At 39.3% G+C, this 16,246-nt stretch overlaps 3 protein-coding genes across 3 annotated transcripts; all 3 read right to left on the minus strand.

Moving 5' to 3' along the window:
• Positions 1-1,539: 1,539 nt before the first annotated feature.
• On the minus strand, positions 1,540-6,028 carry LOC135646064 (tubby-like F-box protein 8). Its single transcript, XM_065165188.1, has 5 exons — positions 5,790-6,028; positions 4,224-4,689; positions 3,914-4,001; positions 2,664-2,796; positions 1,540-2,589 (listed from the first exon to the last, which is right to left on the minus strand). The coding sequence occupies exons 2-5, from the start codon at positions 4,578-4,580 to the stop codon at positions 1,866-1,868; spliced, it is 1,302 nt and encodes a 433-aa protein (XP_065021260.1). The 5' UTR covers positions 4,581-4,689; positions 5,790-6,028; the 3' UTR covers positions 1,540-1,865.
• A 5,883-nt stretch (positions 6,029-11,911) lies between these two features.
• LOC135646065 (histone H3.2) lies at positions 11,912-12,557 on the minus strand. Its single transcript, XM_065165189.1, has one exon. It carries the CDS (start codon positions 12,505-12,507, stop codon positions 12,097-12,099), a length of 411 nt encoding a protein of 136 aa, XP_065021261.1. The 5' UTR covers positions 12,508-12,557; the 3' UTR covers positions 11,912-12,096.
• A 1,592-nt stretch (positions 12,558-14,149) lies between these two features.
• Positions 14,150-15,073, minus strand: LOC103996418 (RING-H2 finger protein ATL74-like). Its single transcript, XM_009417342.3, has one exon. It carries the CDS (start codon positions 15,071-15,073, stop codon positions 14,339-14,341), a length of 735 nt encoding a protein of 244 aa, XP_009415617.2. The 3' UTR covers positions 14,150-14,338.
• Positions 15,074-16,246: the final 1,173 nt, after the last annotated feature.

Raw genomic sequence — 16,246 nt, forward strand, 5'->3', positions numbered from 1 at the left:
TTTCTTTCTGTTCGCAACGTTTTCTTCATATAAAGATACTAATCTTAGGATAAAAAGGCAATGTGTGCCCAATTTTCCTCACATAAAGATACTAAGGGGAATTTATTTACATGTCATCTATTTCAACCTTAATCTACCTTTTAAAAATAATATAGTTAATATATTTGGGGTTAATCATATGGATTTTTTATTTGCATATGGTTTATGAGTATTTGATTTTTTTTATTGTTTATAGTATTAATTATCTCTAATAATGAACATTATCTAATAGCGACTATCATCAATCATTATAATATCCATTAAAAAAAGACAGTGTAAGACCTCACGTATATACATGCATCAAAAATAAATAAGAACTTAAATTAATTTACGAAATATGATGGGTATATTATCGTAAATTTACGTTGAATATTTTTGGTTAATGGTTTAGATTCTACATTCGATAAGTATCTCATCGAGTTAGATCACAACAAATATTATTAGAGCTTATGTAGTATAACTATGGTGAGTAGTCCAATATAACTATAGATAGTGAAGTCTCATTGGTTGGGTTTTATGTGCATCGTGTTATGGTTTGAATTTTTACTATTTTCTATGCTAACATATATGAAAAATTATTAAGAAAATATAAAAATCAACTTCCATATATATCATCATTAACCCGAGCCTAAAAACTATGGACTAGTGATTTAGAAATAATAATAATAATTTAATCAATTATTTTATTTTATTCTATTGGATCATCTATATATAACAAATGATAGTAGAACAAGCCTATAACTGAATATTTAAAGGAGTTCAAATAGGAAAGGATTACATATAGAGAGGACTAAAACACATGAGAGTCATTACTGGATTGGATCACATATCATATTAGGATGTAAGTCTAAATTATATTGATTATCGATGACGATAGAGATTATAAAATCCTGATTTAGTCTTACACATAAAGTGAAAAACAACTTGAATTAGTTTTAAAAATTGATAAGTTTACTCCCATTAAATTAAATCTGAACATTGTAGGCAATGGTTTAAACATAGCAAACCAGTGTAGTTGATGCTTGAAACTACTGCTCCCCTTTTGTACTTAAGAGCATGGCAAAATGGTGATCTTGAATGTGACAGAGGCCATCAACCTCTGCACCTTTTCCCTGCTAATAAATAGCACAACCATCCCAGCTAGGCTGTCACTACATGAATAGTGGTTTCATCCATTAGTAGGTGAGATCAAGATGGGCCAGGAGCTTAGTGCCTACCAGCTGTTCTCCTTGGCTTCTGTCTGTTTTGGTCACAAGACTTTGTTGTTTCTTTTGCTTTTATTCCCCCAGCTGTATGAAAAGCCTACAATTCAAACATGTCTTACTCTTCATCCAAGACAGCATGGAATCTACTCCTGCTGCAAGTGTGATCTGCCAAAACAAACCCAACATCTCCTCCATGGTAGAGTACCACTTTGGAAAAGGAGATAAAATTGTAAAACAAAAGCAGCTCATGGACTGTGCTCAGGCCCACAGGGGGAACTCCTTTACAGAAAGCAGATGGAAGAAGAATAAAAAGTCAATGGATTCATGAGGGAGATCAAGACAGAAGGAAGAAAAATAGTACCAACCGATCTCTCCATAAAGAGTCAATGTTGTGCCTACTAAACAAAGCCTTGATCTAGACAGAATTCTACACAAACATGAAGAATCTGGTGGAGTTATCAGTTCACTGCTTCATGCAGAGCGGCTGGAGAAGCTTGGGACTGATCAGGAAGCAGGTTAGTGCTCCAAGAAATGGGTTGCAGGTCACAACTAGTGCATCAACAGCCATGAGGAATCGATAACAGAGTGACCATGATGTAGATGTTATCTATTCTCATTGTTCTATTCACAAGCCAGCTTGGTGTCGAAGCTACTCAAACAGATTGCGAATGCCTGGAACGCCGAGAGTGGGTAGCGATAATCCATCGTGAACATATCCTTTGCAACCTTGCCAAACTGCAGTATAATCTTATCATGCTCGGATGGTGCTGGCTGAGATGGTGTAGGTGCCCCGGCGGCAGGCTGTGATGCAGCGATGAGCTGGAAGTTCTTCACTGAGGCAACAGTGACCCGACCACGAAAATTTAGGCACCAGCACTGCAGCTGCTCATGCCACCTGGGGGGTTTGTTCCTGAGAACCAGTGGTCTCTCCTTGGCCTCTCCGCCTTCATCCCCCTCTTGAGTTCCTCCTATGATATCAGAGAAGCGAGAGCTGCTGAAGTCCATGGAACGATCCATGATGGACTTGGAGAAGGACATGCTGCGGAAGGACTCCTCCAGGGAGCGTGAAACAAGGCTGTCAGGCTGGCCAGGAACTGTGCCACCAGGCTCAAGGGCTGAGGCAGGAATAGAGTGCATAACGCAATGCATTCGACGTGGTCCTCTGGTGCCAAGGACATTCAGCTCATATGTCACCTGAGCTATGCTGTAGCTGCCCGATGGGACTTTAGGAGACACTTTCTTGGAGTAAAATCTGCGGCTTGTTCGTCCAGGCGGGCAGATGGCAGCCCCATTATATGGAGGCTGTGTGTCATAAATTATGAACTTTGTACCAAGAAAATTTGACCTACAATGTAAAAGGGAAGCATCTAAATTGAGATTTGCCAGCACTGCCACAGTCTAGGAAATAAATTCCAATACCTCAACTTCCCAATGTACGTGTTGGTCGATCGTGATATGTTATTGGCATCCATTGAGATAACATATTCAGTACAAGCTGTCCTACGGATCCTTTTAGCTGATAGAAGGAACTTCCCATTCTCAACCAGCACAGCTACAAGATGCAGATTAGACATGAGCATTATTAACAAACATCAAACTTATCATATGTGCATGCAACAATCTGATACTCCACAGAAAGGAACAGAAGGGACATGGAATATCAGGAAGAGTGATGGAACAGGAATCTGCAATCCCCATATTCAGATTAAAAAAACAAGAATTGAAGAATTGAAGAATTCTCAGATTGGTTTCTGCAAAGATTCTTACACCAAGTAGAACTTTCTGCTTTTGGCGTAGAAAAAAAGAAAAGAAGCTCTAAAAGAATCACCCAAATACAAGAATCAACATAGCACAAGGCCTTTTAAGTTAATTTGACAAAAGTTTACAATAATTACCAACCTGACATCATTCTACAATACTTGATGACAAGTTTCTCATGACCAAACGAAGTTTTAACAAGAGAGGAATTTACAAGCAAGTTGACCGTAGAAAGATTGACTATAGTTAAACTATACAACTAGGGAGTGAAACCACATGATGCATGATAAATGAATTGTTTTGTATAAGTTATACGCATGTCAATGCACAAGCAAACGAACGAGCCAGTAGGACAAAAGAACACAGAGTGAAAGAATTGCTTTTCGATCAAAGAAATTATTTATTTCCAATATAATAACTGCCTCTGATCTCTGCAGGTTATTCCAATATTGTCAAAACAGGACATAACTACTGCTACTTGACTTCTACTGGAAGAAAAGGAACAGATAGCAACAGCTCTGTCGGCAACCGCTATGACTTGAGACCAAAGCCCAAATTTGATCAGCAATGATGTGTCACATCTGTTTAGGCCCTAACTGTAGCTGATTATAATGTAACTATGCTAAAAAAATGATTGTTAACTTCTTTCAAAGCTTTTGTTAACTTTTCAATCTACACTACTCCTACACAGTAAGTGTGGACGGTGAGGGACTCCGGGTATGCCAGATAGAATATGTATTTTTTTATTTTGGCATAAACATAGACACTTAAGAATCCGATTAACACATCTCCTGGCTAGTCAACAAGTTCGATGTGCCGATGTTCAAGCATTCCATTAATCTTTTAAAAAATAGATTACAAGATAGAAAATATAGACATACAGAAAATTGATCAATCAGGCACAAACTTACCAGGGCTAAGACATAGATATAGATGATAAGTTAATTTCGACTTGTCCCTCTTGATGAAACATTGAATCATTCCATCTCGGGTTCCAGGCTGTAAAAGAAGAAAAAAAAAAGAAACATCAAACATCAAATAAATAAGTGTCATCTAAACCCCCCAATGCCACATATTGCTCACTTAAAACAAGATGGCTTGTCATCTCTGCTACATGATATTAACGTATAGTTTGCTTAAGAAAATATGATGGTGCATAATCTCTGTTACAAGATAAAAAGGCAAATATCTTTCTTGTAAAGTGGTAAAACAAAGATCTACCTGTTTCAATGATATTGGAAAAGTGAGCTTCCCACAAAACTCGGGACTTCTTACTATCTCTTTGCACATTTCCCTCCAAGCTCTGCACACAGCTGCACAGGCGACAACATCCTTACGAGATGGCCAGGTACCTTCACTTGCTTCCAATCTTTTAATCACATCCCGAAGTAGCTCAGGTGGAAGGCTAGCCCAGCGACTTGACTGGATAACTGGAGGTGTGTCATGTGGCTCAGGCACAAACACTTGAGATTTACCCCGGAGATGCCCAGAAAGACTTGAAAGTCTCACTTCGAAACTACGCCTTGACAAGCTCCCAAAACTATCCCGCACATCTCGAACTATACTACGGAACGACATCTAGTCTAACCAATGCCAGAAACGGCACAGAATAGGATAGACAGAACCACCAAGGAGGTAATATGGCAGCCCACTTGTGTCGGAGTGATAAGATGGTCAAGACGTTGAACTGCACAAAGATAACACAATGATGAAATGTTGCCTCTACAAACAAAAAAAATAACAAGAGGGAAGTCAATCGACATTTCTCAATTACCAGCAAAATATTAAGAATAACTATGATTATCTTTTAATGGTATACTACAATGCATTAACAAAACAAAATAGAATTCTAAGCAATCTTTCTTAAGCAAGCATCAAAAGAATAACACCATTACAGAAAAATGCTATTCTAATAATCATAACATAATAGGATTAATAACAGATAAAATCAAAATTTTAAGAGCACAAGTTAAGTATATCATGGTGCGAGTACGGTGGTAAGCCCAATTTTTTCTCTTTATATATATATTACAAAACCAAAATCAACGAGAGTTTGTGACAGAAGCCAGTGATTAAACTCTTCTGGTAGTGAAGCGAGGCAGGATAGCCTACCAAGATATAAAGCTAGGAAAACTAAAAGCTTGGATCTAGACACCATTATATCGTCATCAACAATCCGTTGGATCAGACATGAGAGCGAGCTCAAAGATGATAAAATAATCATTCAAGACCAACAAGATCACATAACAAATCGATCAAACTTCGGTGAGAGGCCTTAAAAACGGAGAAAAGGAATCACCCTGACCCTAAAGTGAGAAATTTCGACCATTTTATCACTCGAACCTAGAAATCTCCTAACGTCGAGCACATTGATCGAAAATTACCTCGTACGGAAGCAAACATTACAAATGACAGATATTCATGATTTTTGCTTCAAAAAATCTAATTTTGATCCGTAAATATTAACAGACAACACAAATCTACACGTTCTTAAGGTTACCGAAGCTTACAACGAGAAATATAAACGACAAAAAAGAAAAAGAAAAAAAAAACCACAGAAAGATCAACAGAAACAACATAAATAGCTCCAAGCTTAAACCTTGACCTTCCTGAGACGAAAATTTAAGCCTTTCCAAGAACTACCTCAAACCATCACCTAGGGTTGCTAATTAAAACAATCATAGCGAGCTCAAGACAAATAATTCGGCATCAAAGGCAAATATTTACAAGCTAAAACACAATACTCCCTCAAAAAAGACACAAAAGCAAAACCATCGGTCGATCTACCTCAAATCTCTTGAATCTGAAGGCAGAAACACCCAAAGAGGAACGGAGGACTCAACGCTTCGATCCCTTCGAACTTACGAACCAAACCGGCCGCCCACCAAATCTCCCAGTCACGACATCCCTTCTCGCCGCCCTCCTCTCTCTCACAAGATCGACCCAGACGCAGAAGACGACGGAATTCAAAGCCCCGTTAAATCCAATTGAGAGGAGGGGGGAGTCAGAAGGGAGAAGGGAGAAGCGAGAAGGGGAGGGTGGTGGGAATAGTGCGGACGCGTAGTTTAATATTATCCCATGTCCGCCACTTACCGGGACGGAGGAGACTGACGCCGTCAAGCGACGACGCCTCCCGAGGGAAGTATATCATGATCTCCTGACACTACCCCGGCACAAAACACATTTTTCATCTGTAATCTTCCGACACGTCACGTGATAACGTTGGCCCCACGGCATTGTTTTGTCCAAAGAGGGAACAATCGTGTTCCCTGACTTTTCCGGGACAGTGGAGCAGCTTTTAAGGCGGCTGCCACTGGTGGCGTCGTCTCTCCGCGTGAGCGCGAAGCTTCCCATGAGCGGGACGGCGTTTGCCTGGATCACTTTAAGTCAACATCAACGCTGCATCAATGAGGCTCGCCTTTGTTTACTTCTTCAGCCGACGAAATACCATTTATATCCCTGCACACCATTGCAATCCTCAAAGATACTTCTCTCTTTAATTACCGGTCAACATACGTACATATATATTAAGTAATTTCGATATAATTATTTACTGCTGTAAAAATAGAAATTTGGAGGGATGAAATCCCCAAAAAGTCTAATTTTGTTTATTTGCTTTTTATGGTGTGGGTTAAAAAGGAGAGAGACAAAGACAGAGACAGAACAAAGCAAAGTGGGGTTAGCTTTTTTAGCACGTCGGGAAAATAAAAAGAACTCGTCCGATTCAGATAGGGGACCCACGTCGAGAGAGCCGTTTCGGCCAATCATAAGCCGGCGTACGTTTTCGGGTGCGTCGCCCGCCGGTAAGAAAACACCGGTCTCGGGTTTCCGGACCACCGACGTCGTTCTCGCTTTACCCGCTCTTCAACTGGAGGCCGACGAGGGACCCGTATGAGATGGAGCGTCGCGTCCAATCGAAAGGTGGAGCGGGGAAACGGGTGGAAGGTCGGAAGTGAGAAGAACTGCTTCGGGTTTCGATAACACCACGCCGGTGGGTGTTTGGGGGGAAGAAGCATGGAATAATGAATGAGGGACGCACGCTTCGGCTCATCAAAGTTCGCGACCTCATCCGATGTGATGATGAGAGAGATTAATAGGAGATTATTATTCCCACAATAATAATAATAATAAATGCAATTATGTGATGGATATTATAAGCTGGTTTGGGCGGTGCACAATAATTTCATGGGTGGCGTGACAACAATTTATAGGGTGGCCATAATTACTGTATTGTGGGGGCAATGATGGATGGTAATGAGAGCTGCAGCCACAATTACTGATTGCCACAATTAGAGTAGCGAATCGATCAGGCAATGGAGAGAATGACATGCATAAACCAAAGGGAACAACAACACATGTTCGTTGGATGAGGTGAGTAGGCTTTGTTTTCTACTCTCCATATTCCGAGTTCATTTACTTCTTCTATCATCTCTATCTCTCCATCTGCAATTGGTTTTCTAGTTAAATCTAAAGATGATAAGCCATGATATGATACTTTTTTCGAGCATTAAATCCGTTAATAACGAAATGTATAACTCTAGGAGGATTCAAAAGTTACTAAAAACGTTCACCAATTTTTCACTATAATCAATACAGATCATGTGGAGTTCATCGACGTGGTTTTGGACTCTCTATATGTCACAATTGTTAGAAATTTTGATAGATCATAATCATCTTTTTTTTTCTTTTTCCAACGATCCCTCAGCTTCTTATTTGTAATTCAGTTTTAAATTAATATAATTATTTATTCTCTTTTAAAAATTTATAATTTTTTAAGTTTAGAGGCGATGGATTTTCTCAATATCTTTCTTTAAATTAATGTTGTATAATCTGATTATATATTTTATATCGAGTCTGCATCACATTTTAAGAGATTAGAAAAACACTTTATTCTAAATAATTTCATCTATTAGAAGAACTTAAAGTTATCGACTTCACCCGTCGTCCACTGTGGTCAAGACAGACTACTTGGAGTTCATCAACATGACTTTGGGATTCTCTATCACAATATTAGGTCGAGAAATTTGGTAAGTCATCGCTAGCAAATTTTGGTATAACATAGTCGATGAAAATTTTATCAATAGTTGACACATGACCCACAGAGAAAGCTTTTTTTTTTTTTCAATCTACCATGGAAAAGAAGAAAAATACAAATTTCGTTCTTTTCCTTTACAACAAGACGGAGAATCGTAAACCTATTTCTCCTCCTTGATGATAAGAGAAGACAATCATAAATTTTTTTCCCCTCCTTCAAATGTATAAAATCGTATCTTAAACAATGAAAAATTTAACTCCCGGAGGAGAACAACTCTAACCTACGTTTGAAGATTTTATGCTACTAACTTGAACGTCGAAGGGATCGGATCAAAAAATCTAACTTGGCCTTAGTATTCGTACAAGTGATATCTTAAAAATATGATGCTTTTACTTTGGAGCTACCTCGGAACTATCTCGAAACCACCTTCCATCTCAGAATTATCTTAGAGTCACCTTCTACCTCGAAATCTAAAGCCATCTTGGATATTTCTGTACACACTAAAATATATTACGTCAAGCTATTAAAGATGTTAATAATATTTTTTTTCCTAATTTATAACACAGTCTTAAATAAATATAATTATTTTTAAAAAAAATAAAAATAAAAATATTTAAAATTGAGAGGCGATAGACTTTTTCATTACTTTGTTCGAGCACTAAGATTTTTTAATAACCGAGTCATTATATTTTAAGAGACTAATAAGCGTCACTGATAATTATATTTATTAAAATTTATTATTTTTTAATATTTGTTGAAGGGTTCTATTACGCTACCAAATCAATATTTTATATGCCTATTTATAAGTAAAAAACAACACACCAATTATGATCACATAATTGGACTCCACGGATGAACAAATATCTTATCCACCTACTCGATTGATCTAAATAGGAATTGCAATAGATTAGATCTGAAAACTTCACTAATCATTTAGCTAACCTAACTTTAGCTCAATCCGAGTAGGTAGCCATATCTTATTCAAATCTATCGATGTCAAATCCTAATTAGACATCATTTGCTCTATCCCTCATATAAGATTCACAAAATCCAATCCAAAGTGTTCAAACACATCAGATTCGAACATACAATCATAGTGAAGGAATCATTCCCTCGAGGACTTGTGCCGATGGATGTCGGGTGACATTACACCACATAAAGAGTTCACATCTACATCGATTGGGATTAGACAGGGAGGTGACGGTCCGATCCTTCCATACGTTAATTGCTCCCGACATGGGTTTAGAAAAATGTTTGGAATAATTCTCCTCGATCTATAAGGTCATGTCAATAATTAGAGGCTAATAATACTAAGACTATGTCGATTATTAAAGGGTTAGTGCGCGTATTAAGGCCGAAAGATGCCAATCTAGCTTTAGATGTCACTAGCACGCATGATGTGATTTCATTACGTACCTAACGCATCTATAAGATAGAAGGAATCGAAGGAATCATACGTGGGTGAGATGTTATTGTAAGACTTGTTTTGGGTTGCATGAAAGTGTCCTTTCTCTTTGTATTAAAATTTAGATATTAGAGTATTTTATTATAATTTCATGATTTATTTTTTGAGATCGGATCGATCGAGCATGATACTAATATTCTAATATAGAATATGATTCCTTCACTATGAAAAGAATAACTAATCGATTATGTTTCATTGATTTTCTTTTGTTGATCAATTTTATTTTGTTTATATAAATAAATAAATATATATATATATAACGAAAGAAAACATCGAAAAGTATATGGAGATCTAAAAAATATCATGAATGAATCTACAAAAGCGGAAAAGGACACGTAGAATGTGTCTAAGAAAGTCTTCCCTCTAGCAATCAAGTGGGAAGTCATATTAAGCGAAGAAAAAGACAAGATGATGAATGCGATAGAGATTAGGAGGAAAAAAAATATCTTCTTACCTTTAGGTAAGGGTCATTTTCAGAGCGTTGAAATCCTTATTGGTTCCACTATTACTGTTCGAGTTGTAAAGTGGCATTAGATCCCCATATCATTTTATGATGATTGGTATGATTCAATGATGCATGTTTCTTTTCTATTCCACATCAAAAACATATCATCAATGCATCTTCTGTTGGCTCATCACGATTGTTAATTGGATCTTGTATTTTATCCATTAAATAATGAAAAACATGTGAAAACATAAAAATTATTTTTTTAGCAGCTTGAAAAAGATGTGTGAGAAAGCAAATAGGATTATCGAATGTGTGGAGATCACTGCCTTATGATTCAATATGTTTTTCACACATATTGATTCATATGATTCGAAAAGAAAACTTTACAGAGAAAGCATTTGTCACTATTCTTAATTAACTTATTAATTTTATTTGATCCGATCGAAATATTTAAATTGAAATTGATAGTTATATACTAACCAAGTTTTTATAAGTTATTATAATACATATGTGTCATAGAGCTCTCTCACTATGCCTAATTATTTAGTCAATTCTAATATTAAATGTCATGATCAAAATAAAATAAACTAAATAATTTATCAATTTTTTATTATAGATTAATCGAAATATTATAATATTTTTTTATACCAATATAATATAATCATAAAAGTCATATAATCCAGTGTGCGGAGATCACTACCTTATGTTTCCTTCTTCCTCTTTGATGATCTACAATTCTTGGATAAAGTCTGTTGGTATTAATACATATAGATATATACATATTGTAACACGTCTAATTAGTCCCATATCGAAAGTGGACATGATTAAAATTGACTTATAAGAGTCTGATGAGTTTACTATTATTAACTTCAACTAAATATTTTAATCAATGATTTAGATCAAACGAAATTGATAGACTAATTAGCCCATTGGGTCATGATTCATACGTATATACACACAAATAATTGAAAGACTACAACCCAACTATAGATATCACTCACTTCCTCTTATGTTTACTGAAGTTTTTCTCTGTTGGTTCTTCCTCAACGACCATCTACCTGTCTTATGTGGAAAGGAAAAATATTCTGTTTTATTATGAAACGTCACAAAGATATTTGACGCCACCACAACTTCTAAGTATAGAGATCACCGCATATGTTGGCATAGTATAGAGATCACCGCATATATTTGACATAACCTCAACCCCTCTCCACTGTCAAGGAGAGGGATTAGATCAAGCACAGTAGCTCCTCAGGAAACAAGGGATGAGGATGATGGCAGGAAATTTCTAATCAGACTGCTGTTTGAGGGTCAAATCTGATAGAGTAGTGATATCAATCTGGTTGATTGCTACCAAAAACAATCTCTGTAAGTGCCATCAAGTCAACGTCTAAATCCACCAAATAAAAAGGTTCCAGTTTTAATGGTGCCTTTTGTTTATAGCCACCATTCGAGGGTCAAATCAGATACAGTATTGACATCAATCAGGTTGATAGCTGACCAACAAAAAATCTTCCTTAGTGCGCAGAGTCAACGCCTAAATCCTCCAAATAAAAGGTGTTTTGTGTATCATGAAGTACTGAGGTCACGGTTGAATGCAGGATAAGAGTACTTGTGATGGAAGTAAAAGGAGACTGCCACTAGTTGGGTCCGATGCATACATAGGCTCCGCAAGGTTAATGTTAGATTACACACAGAGGCCTAATGGTATTTATTGCCCTCCTAAAGTGACAGAAAAATAACTGTTTCCGAACCAACCTGACGTAGGTCCTCTTCATCGAACCAAATCGATCCGCAACTTAAGACTCAATGAAACCGAACCGGGTTTCATCGAGACCGGACGAAGGTCTTCTCCCAGCCCGATCGATGGGATACGCCTCAACCAGCGTCGCGTCCTCGATCGGACAACCCTTCACCGATCAAATGATTGTAGAGATTTGGATCTGATTAGTACGCATTCATTGAAATTGCATCTACGCAGATTCATAATTCGTAATTTCAAAGCCTGATTCTAATATAGCCACATTCTAAGATTACTGAAGCAGATTTAGTGCAAAGAGGCAAATGGAGTCCCCATTCTTCCCTCTCTGCATCACAAGTAAGAAGTGAAACGATAGGAAACGAAACCCCGAGGAAGAAAAGCGCATCAAGCCCTCTCCCCGCGGATCCTGCGCGCGAGCTGGATGTCCTTGGGCATGATGGTCACCCTCTTGGCGTGGATCGCGCAGAGATTGGTATCCTCGAAGAGGCCGACGAGGTAGGCCTCCGCCGCCTCCTGGAGGGCCGACACGGCGGAGCTTTGGAACCGGAGGTCCGTCTTGAAGTCTTGCGCGATCTCCCGCACCAGCCTCTGGAAAGGCAGCTTCCGGATGAGGAGCTCCGTGCTCTTCTGGTACTTGCGGATCTCCCTTAAGGCCACCGTCCCGGGGCGAAAACGATGGGGCTTCTTCACGCCGCCGGTCGCGGGCGCCGACTTCCTCGCCGCCTTCGTCGCCAGTTGCTTCCTCGGTGCCTTGCCGCCGGTGGACTTGCGAGCGGTCTGTTTCGTTCTCGCCATCTGGAGATCGGGGTCGAGTGAGGAAAATTTGGGGATTTCGAGATCGGAACTTTGGGATTGGAATGGGAGAAGGACATGAGATTTGGGTCATTTTATAGGCGGAGGGGGAAGAAGTGGCGGGATTGGGGCAATTAATTGGGGGTTCGAAAAAAAGTTCGAACGAGAAATTACGCTTTCCCGCGTAGAATTTGGGGCGTTCGATCGGAATCGATGAACGGCAAAGATGATGCACAGTGGGAATACGCGGATCGCGATCCCTGGCTCTTCCTATCACTTATCAGAAACATTGTTTATCACACGTGTAGGTCTCACAACGACCTGATTCGAACGACCAGATGTGGCGGATCTGTTTCAGCGACTTTTTTTTCTTTAATTTTAACTCGTTTACATTTGTGCATTTTAAATTAATAAAAAATCTTGAGTTTTTATCCAATGACATCCATTAATTAAATTTTACTTGACGTCCTTTTTTTTTTCACCTTGATAAAAATATCTCTTTGTCACCGCTCTCACTCTCAATCGTCATGTTGTCTTTTCTTTTATCTTCTAATTTTATTGGTACCATCTCATTCTCTATTAATTATTGTCGTCAACGATATCATCCCCTCCTTCACGATCTCCAATATCGTCTCTAGAAATCACTATCACCATTAGCAAGTAAGTATCGATGATAATAATGAAATCAGAACAGGAGTTAGAGATAGTAATATGTTGACGAAAAGAGTGAGGGTGATGATAGAGGGTTATACGTAAAAAAATATATATATATATATATATATATATGGTATTAAGAAAAAGTTTAATAATAATTTTTTTAAAAGATAAAATGCCCAGAAACATTTTGTTTCAATTTAATGTACAAAGCCATATCAAATGAAATGCGAAAAATAAGGGTCAAAGTTTGACGTGAATTCCATCTACTGCTTAAAATTGGTGGATCGGAGTTACCAGAAATATAATTAAGAGTAGGAAAATAGATATACGAATCAAATCTAAGAATTTGAATATTTAGTAGTTTATTAATGGAACTAAATTAGTATTTACTATTAACAAGGGAGATAATTATAATAAGACTCACGTTACATCAGTTGACGCCCCACGACTCTGTCGGGCTGACAACACCCGGCAAACATGGGTCGAAACACCAACCGAGGCCTATTAACGACTCCTCAGGCTCTATCCCTCACGCCACGCCAATAGTGATGTCAAACGCCGTCAAAGGTACGATCATGCTCCCTGCGGGCAAGCACACCTGGTAACACCAAACTTTCCTATAAATACCCCCGCGTTCTAAACAAGAAGGGAGATAACAAAACCTCATGCGACTATTCACTAACTTGATCGTCGGAGTGGCCGGGTCAAGCACCTCGACCCGGCCTGTGCGCAGGAACGAATGCGAGACGATTCTCTCCGGACCCACGAGGGGAGGAGCCCCTTCCAGGAGGAAACGGCAACCCACCTCCACGACCGAACCAACCGGGCCAGCGTCCTCGGTAGTTTCGAGAAACCCCCTTTGGAGATCCCCCGCCATCCGGACTCGAACCGAACCGCGTCGGCCTCGAAGCCACGGCTCAAGGTAGTTCACACAAACAACTATATTTATTTCCATTGTTTAGCCACAAGAACACGATCTATGGGCTCAAGTCCTAGCATTGACCGGGATATATGTCGTCAACCAACTGTGTGTCAACCAGAATCAAGTGCTCGAAGGGGAGTCGTGGAAGACACCTGCCCGCTTAAATCCTTACACCAACTGCACATCAATTCATGGACTCATGAAGACGAAATCACAGACCGCTTCACTTCACACTGTGATACGCACATCTGACTACTAGTGAACTGCGTGATCGCCGTCCGAAGCGGCGCTGCACTTGCCGAACAGGCTCCGCCGGCACGTCGGGCACGAGAGCCGGGACGCCAGCCAACGATCAATGCAGTGGACGTGGAAGCCGTGGTTGCAGCCGGGTAGCACGCGGACGCGCTCGCCGGGCGCGAACTCCGACAGGCATATCGCGCACTCCGACCCCCCGACCGGCTCGCCCGAGTACACGATCAGGCCGGAGCCCGCGGTGGCGGCCTGCTCCTCCTTGACGCGAGCGGCTGCCGCTGCCACCGGGAGGTCGGCAAGACACGGCCGGGCAGCCTGCGGTTCCAGCCACGCCCACCGCGCGACGCGGAGCACGCACCGGACGACGAAGCTCGCGACGACGACGCCGATAAGCGCGCAGAGGACGACGGCCAGGATCATGATCACGTCGGCGTCGTAAGAGCTGCGCCCCCGCGAGTTCGGCGAGGCCACGGGTGCCAACTCATCAAGCAACAGCAGCCTCCGGCCGCGTTGTGGAGCAGCGGGAAGAGTGGAAGACAGCATTATCGTGCTAAGAAGCTCTCTTCCAAACGCAGGGCTGGAATCTGCACTTAAAGACGGGATTCCGATGAGGTGTTCTCCAGGCTTTACATCGAGCAAGGACAGACGAGGCTTGCACTCGCACAAGCTAATTGGATACAGGAAAAGACCAGCGCAGCAACTCCAAACAAGAAGACACTCGAAGCCACCATAAATCATGGATTTGGAGCCTCCACTTAGAGTTTAATATTCATCGAGGAGAGGGATGCATCACTGCACTCGGAGAAATGGGGATCCGACGACGCTGACTTGTCTACTCGTGAGTAGATCACATCGCGCCGCAAGGCAATGGGAGGCGTGGGTGATGGAGTTGGAGTGGTGTGGTTAGGGTGGGTGGAAGGATGCCGTCCCTTTTCGGATACTAATATATGATGCCGTCTGGAATTATTATATGCAATCATGCATATAAAGATGGTGTTATTTAAAAGCAATTATATATATATATATATATATATATATATATATATATATATTCTTGGAAACGATTTGATGAAAAATTGGCTTTCCAGTACTTTGAACTACATTTAAAAAAAAATTCTTAGTTTGTAAAAATTAGAAAAAAGAAATCATTTGTGAAAATTATTTTGTGAAGAGTCCTTAATTTGGAAGTGTTTTTATAATTTAATGAATACAAAATGAGTATTACTCTCTCCTTTATACAATTATACATAAAAGTATCTCTACATTTTTCAACACTTCTTGGGGTCTTTAAAAAAAAGGGATAAAATCATGCAGGGCCTATATAGAAAGGATAATTTCTATCGAGCTCTTGAATCGATAAATATAAATAATTATTTATTATATGACATACCATATAAGGTAACATGAGGCTTTAGGTAAGTAAAAAGAGATATTAATCGACATATTTAGTCATACAAAGTAAGATGATTCACATAAGTATCAGAGTTACTTCTATCAAAATCGAACAAACAACTCACTCAAAATGAATATATATATATAATATAATTCACATGTGTAAAAAAATTTCGTAAAGAATCCAAAATCTTTATAAATTTTCATATAGTATTTTTCATGAAATAACTATTTTACCTTAGCTCTCACTATACCCAAATCTGCATGTCGCATTCATATTCGTTTAATACTGGCTCTCTGATTCTTGTTGGACTTGTTACTTATGTCCCTACTTAGATGATGATAATCGCACTGGATCTTTCTTTGTGCATAAGAGCTATAAATAAAAATTACGAGAGTCATCGTTATACCTCTTCGACGTAATAAGATAAAAGAGATAGTGCATAGTAGATATGATAAAAACAAGGATAAATTAATTTTTTCATATGATAAGAAAAGTTTTATAAGAATTTATTAAAT

Source organism: Musa acuminata, chromosome BXJ3-8 (assembly GCF_036884655.1).
Source record: "Musa acuminata AAA Group cultivar baxijiao chromosome BXJ3-8, Cavendish_Baxijiao_AAA, whole genome shotgun sequence".
NCBI classification, from domain to species: Eukaryota; Viridiplantae; Streptophyta; class Magnoliopsida; order Zingiberales; family Musaceae; genus Musa; species Musa acuminata.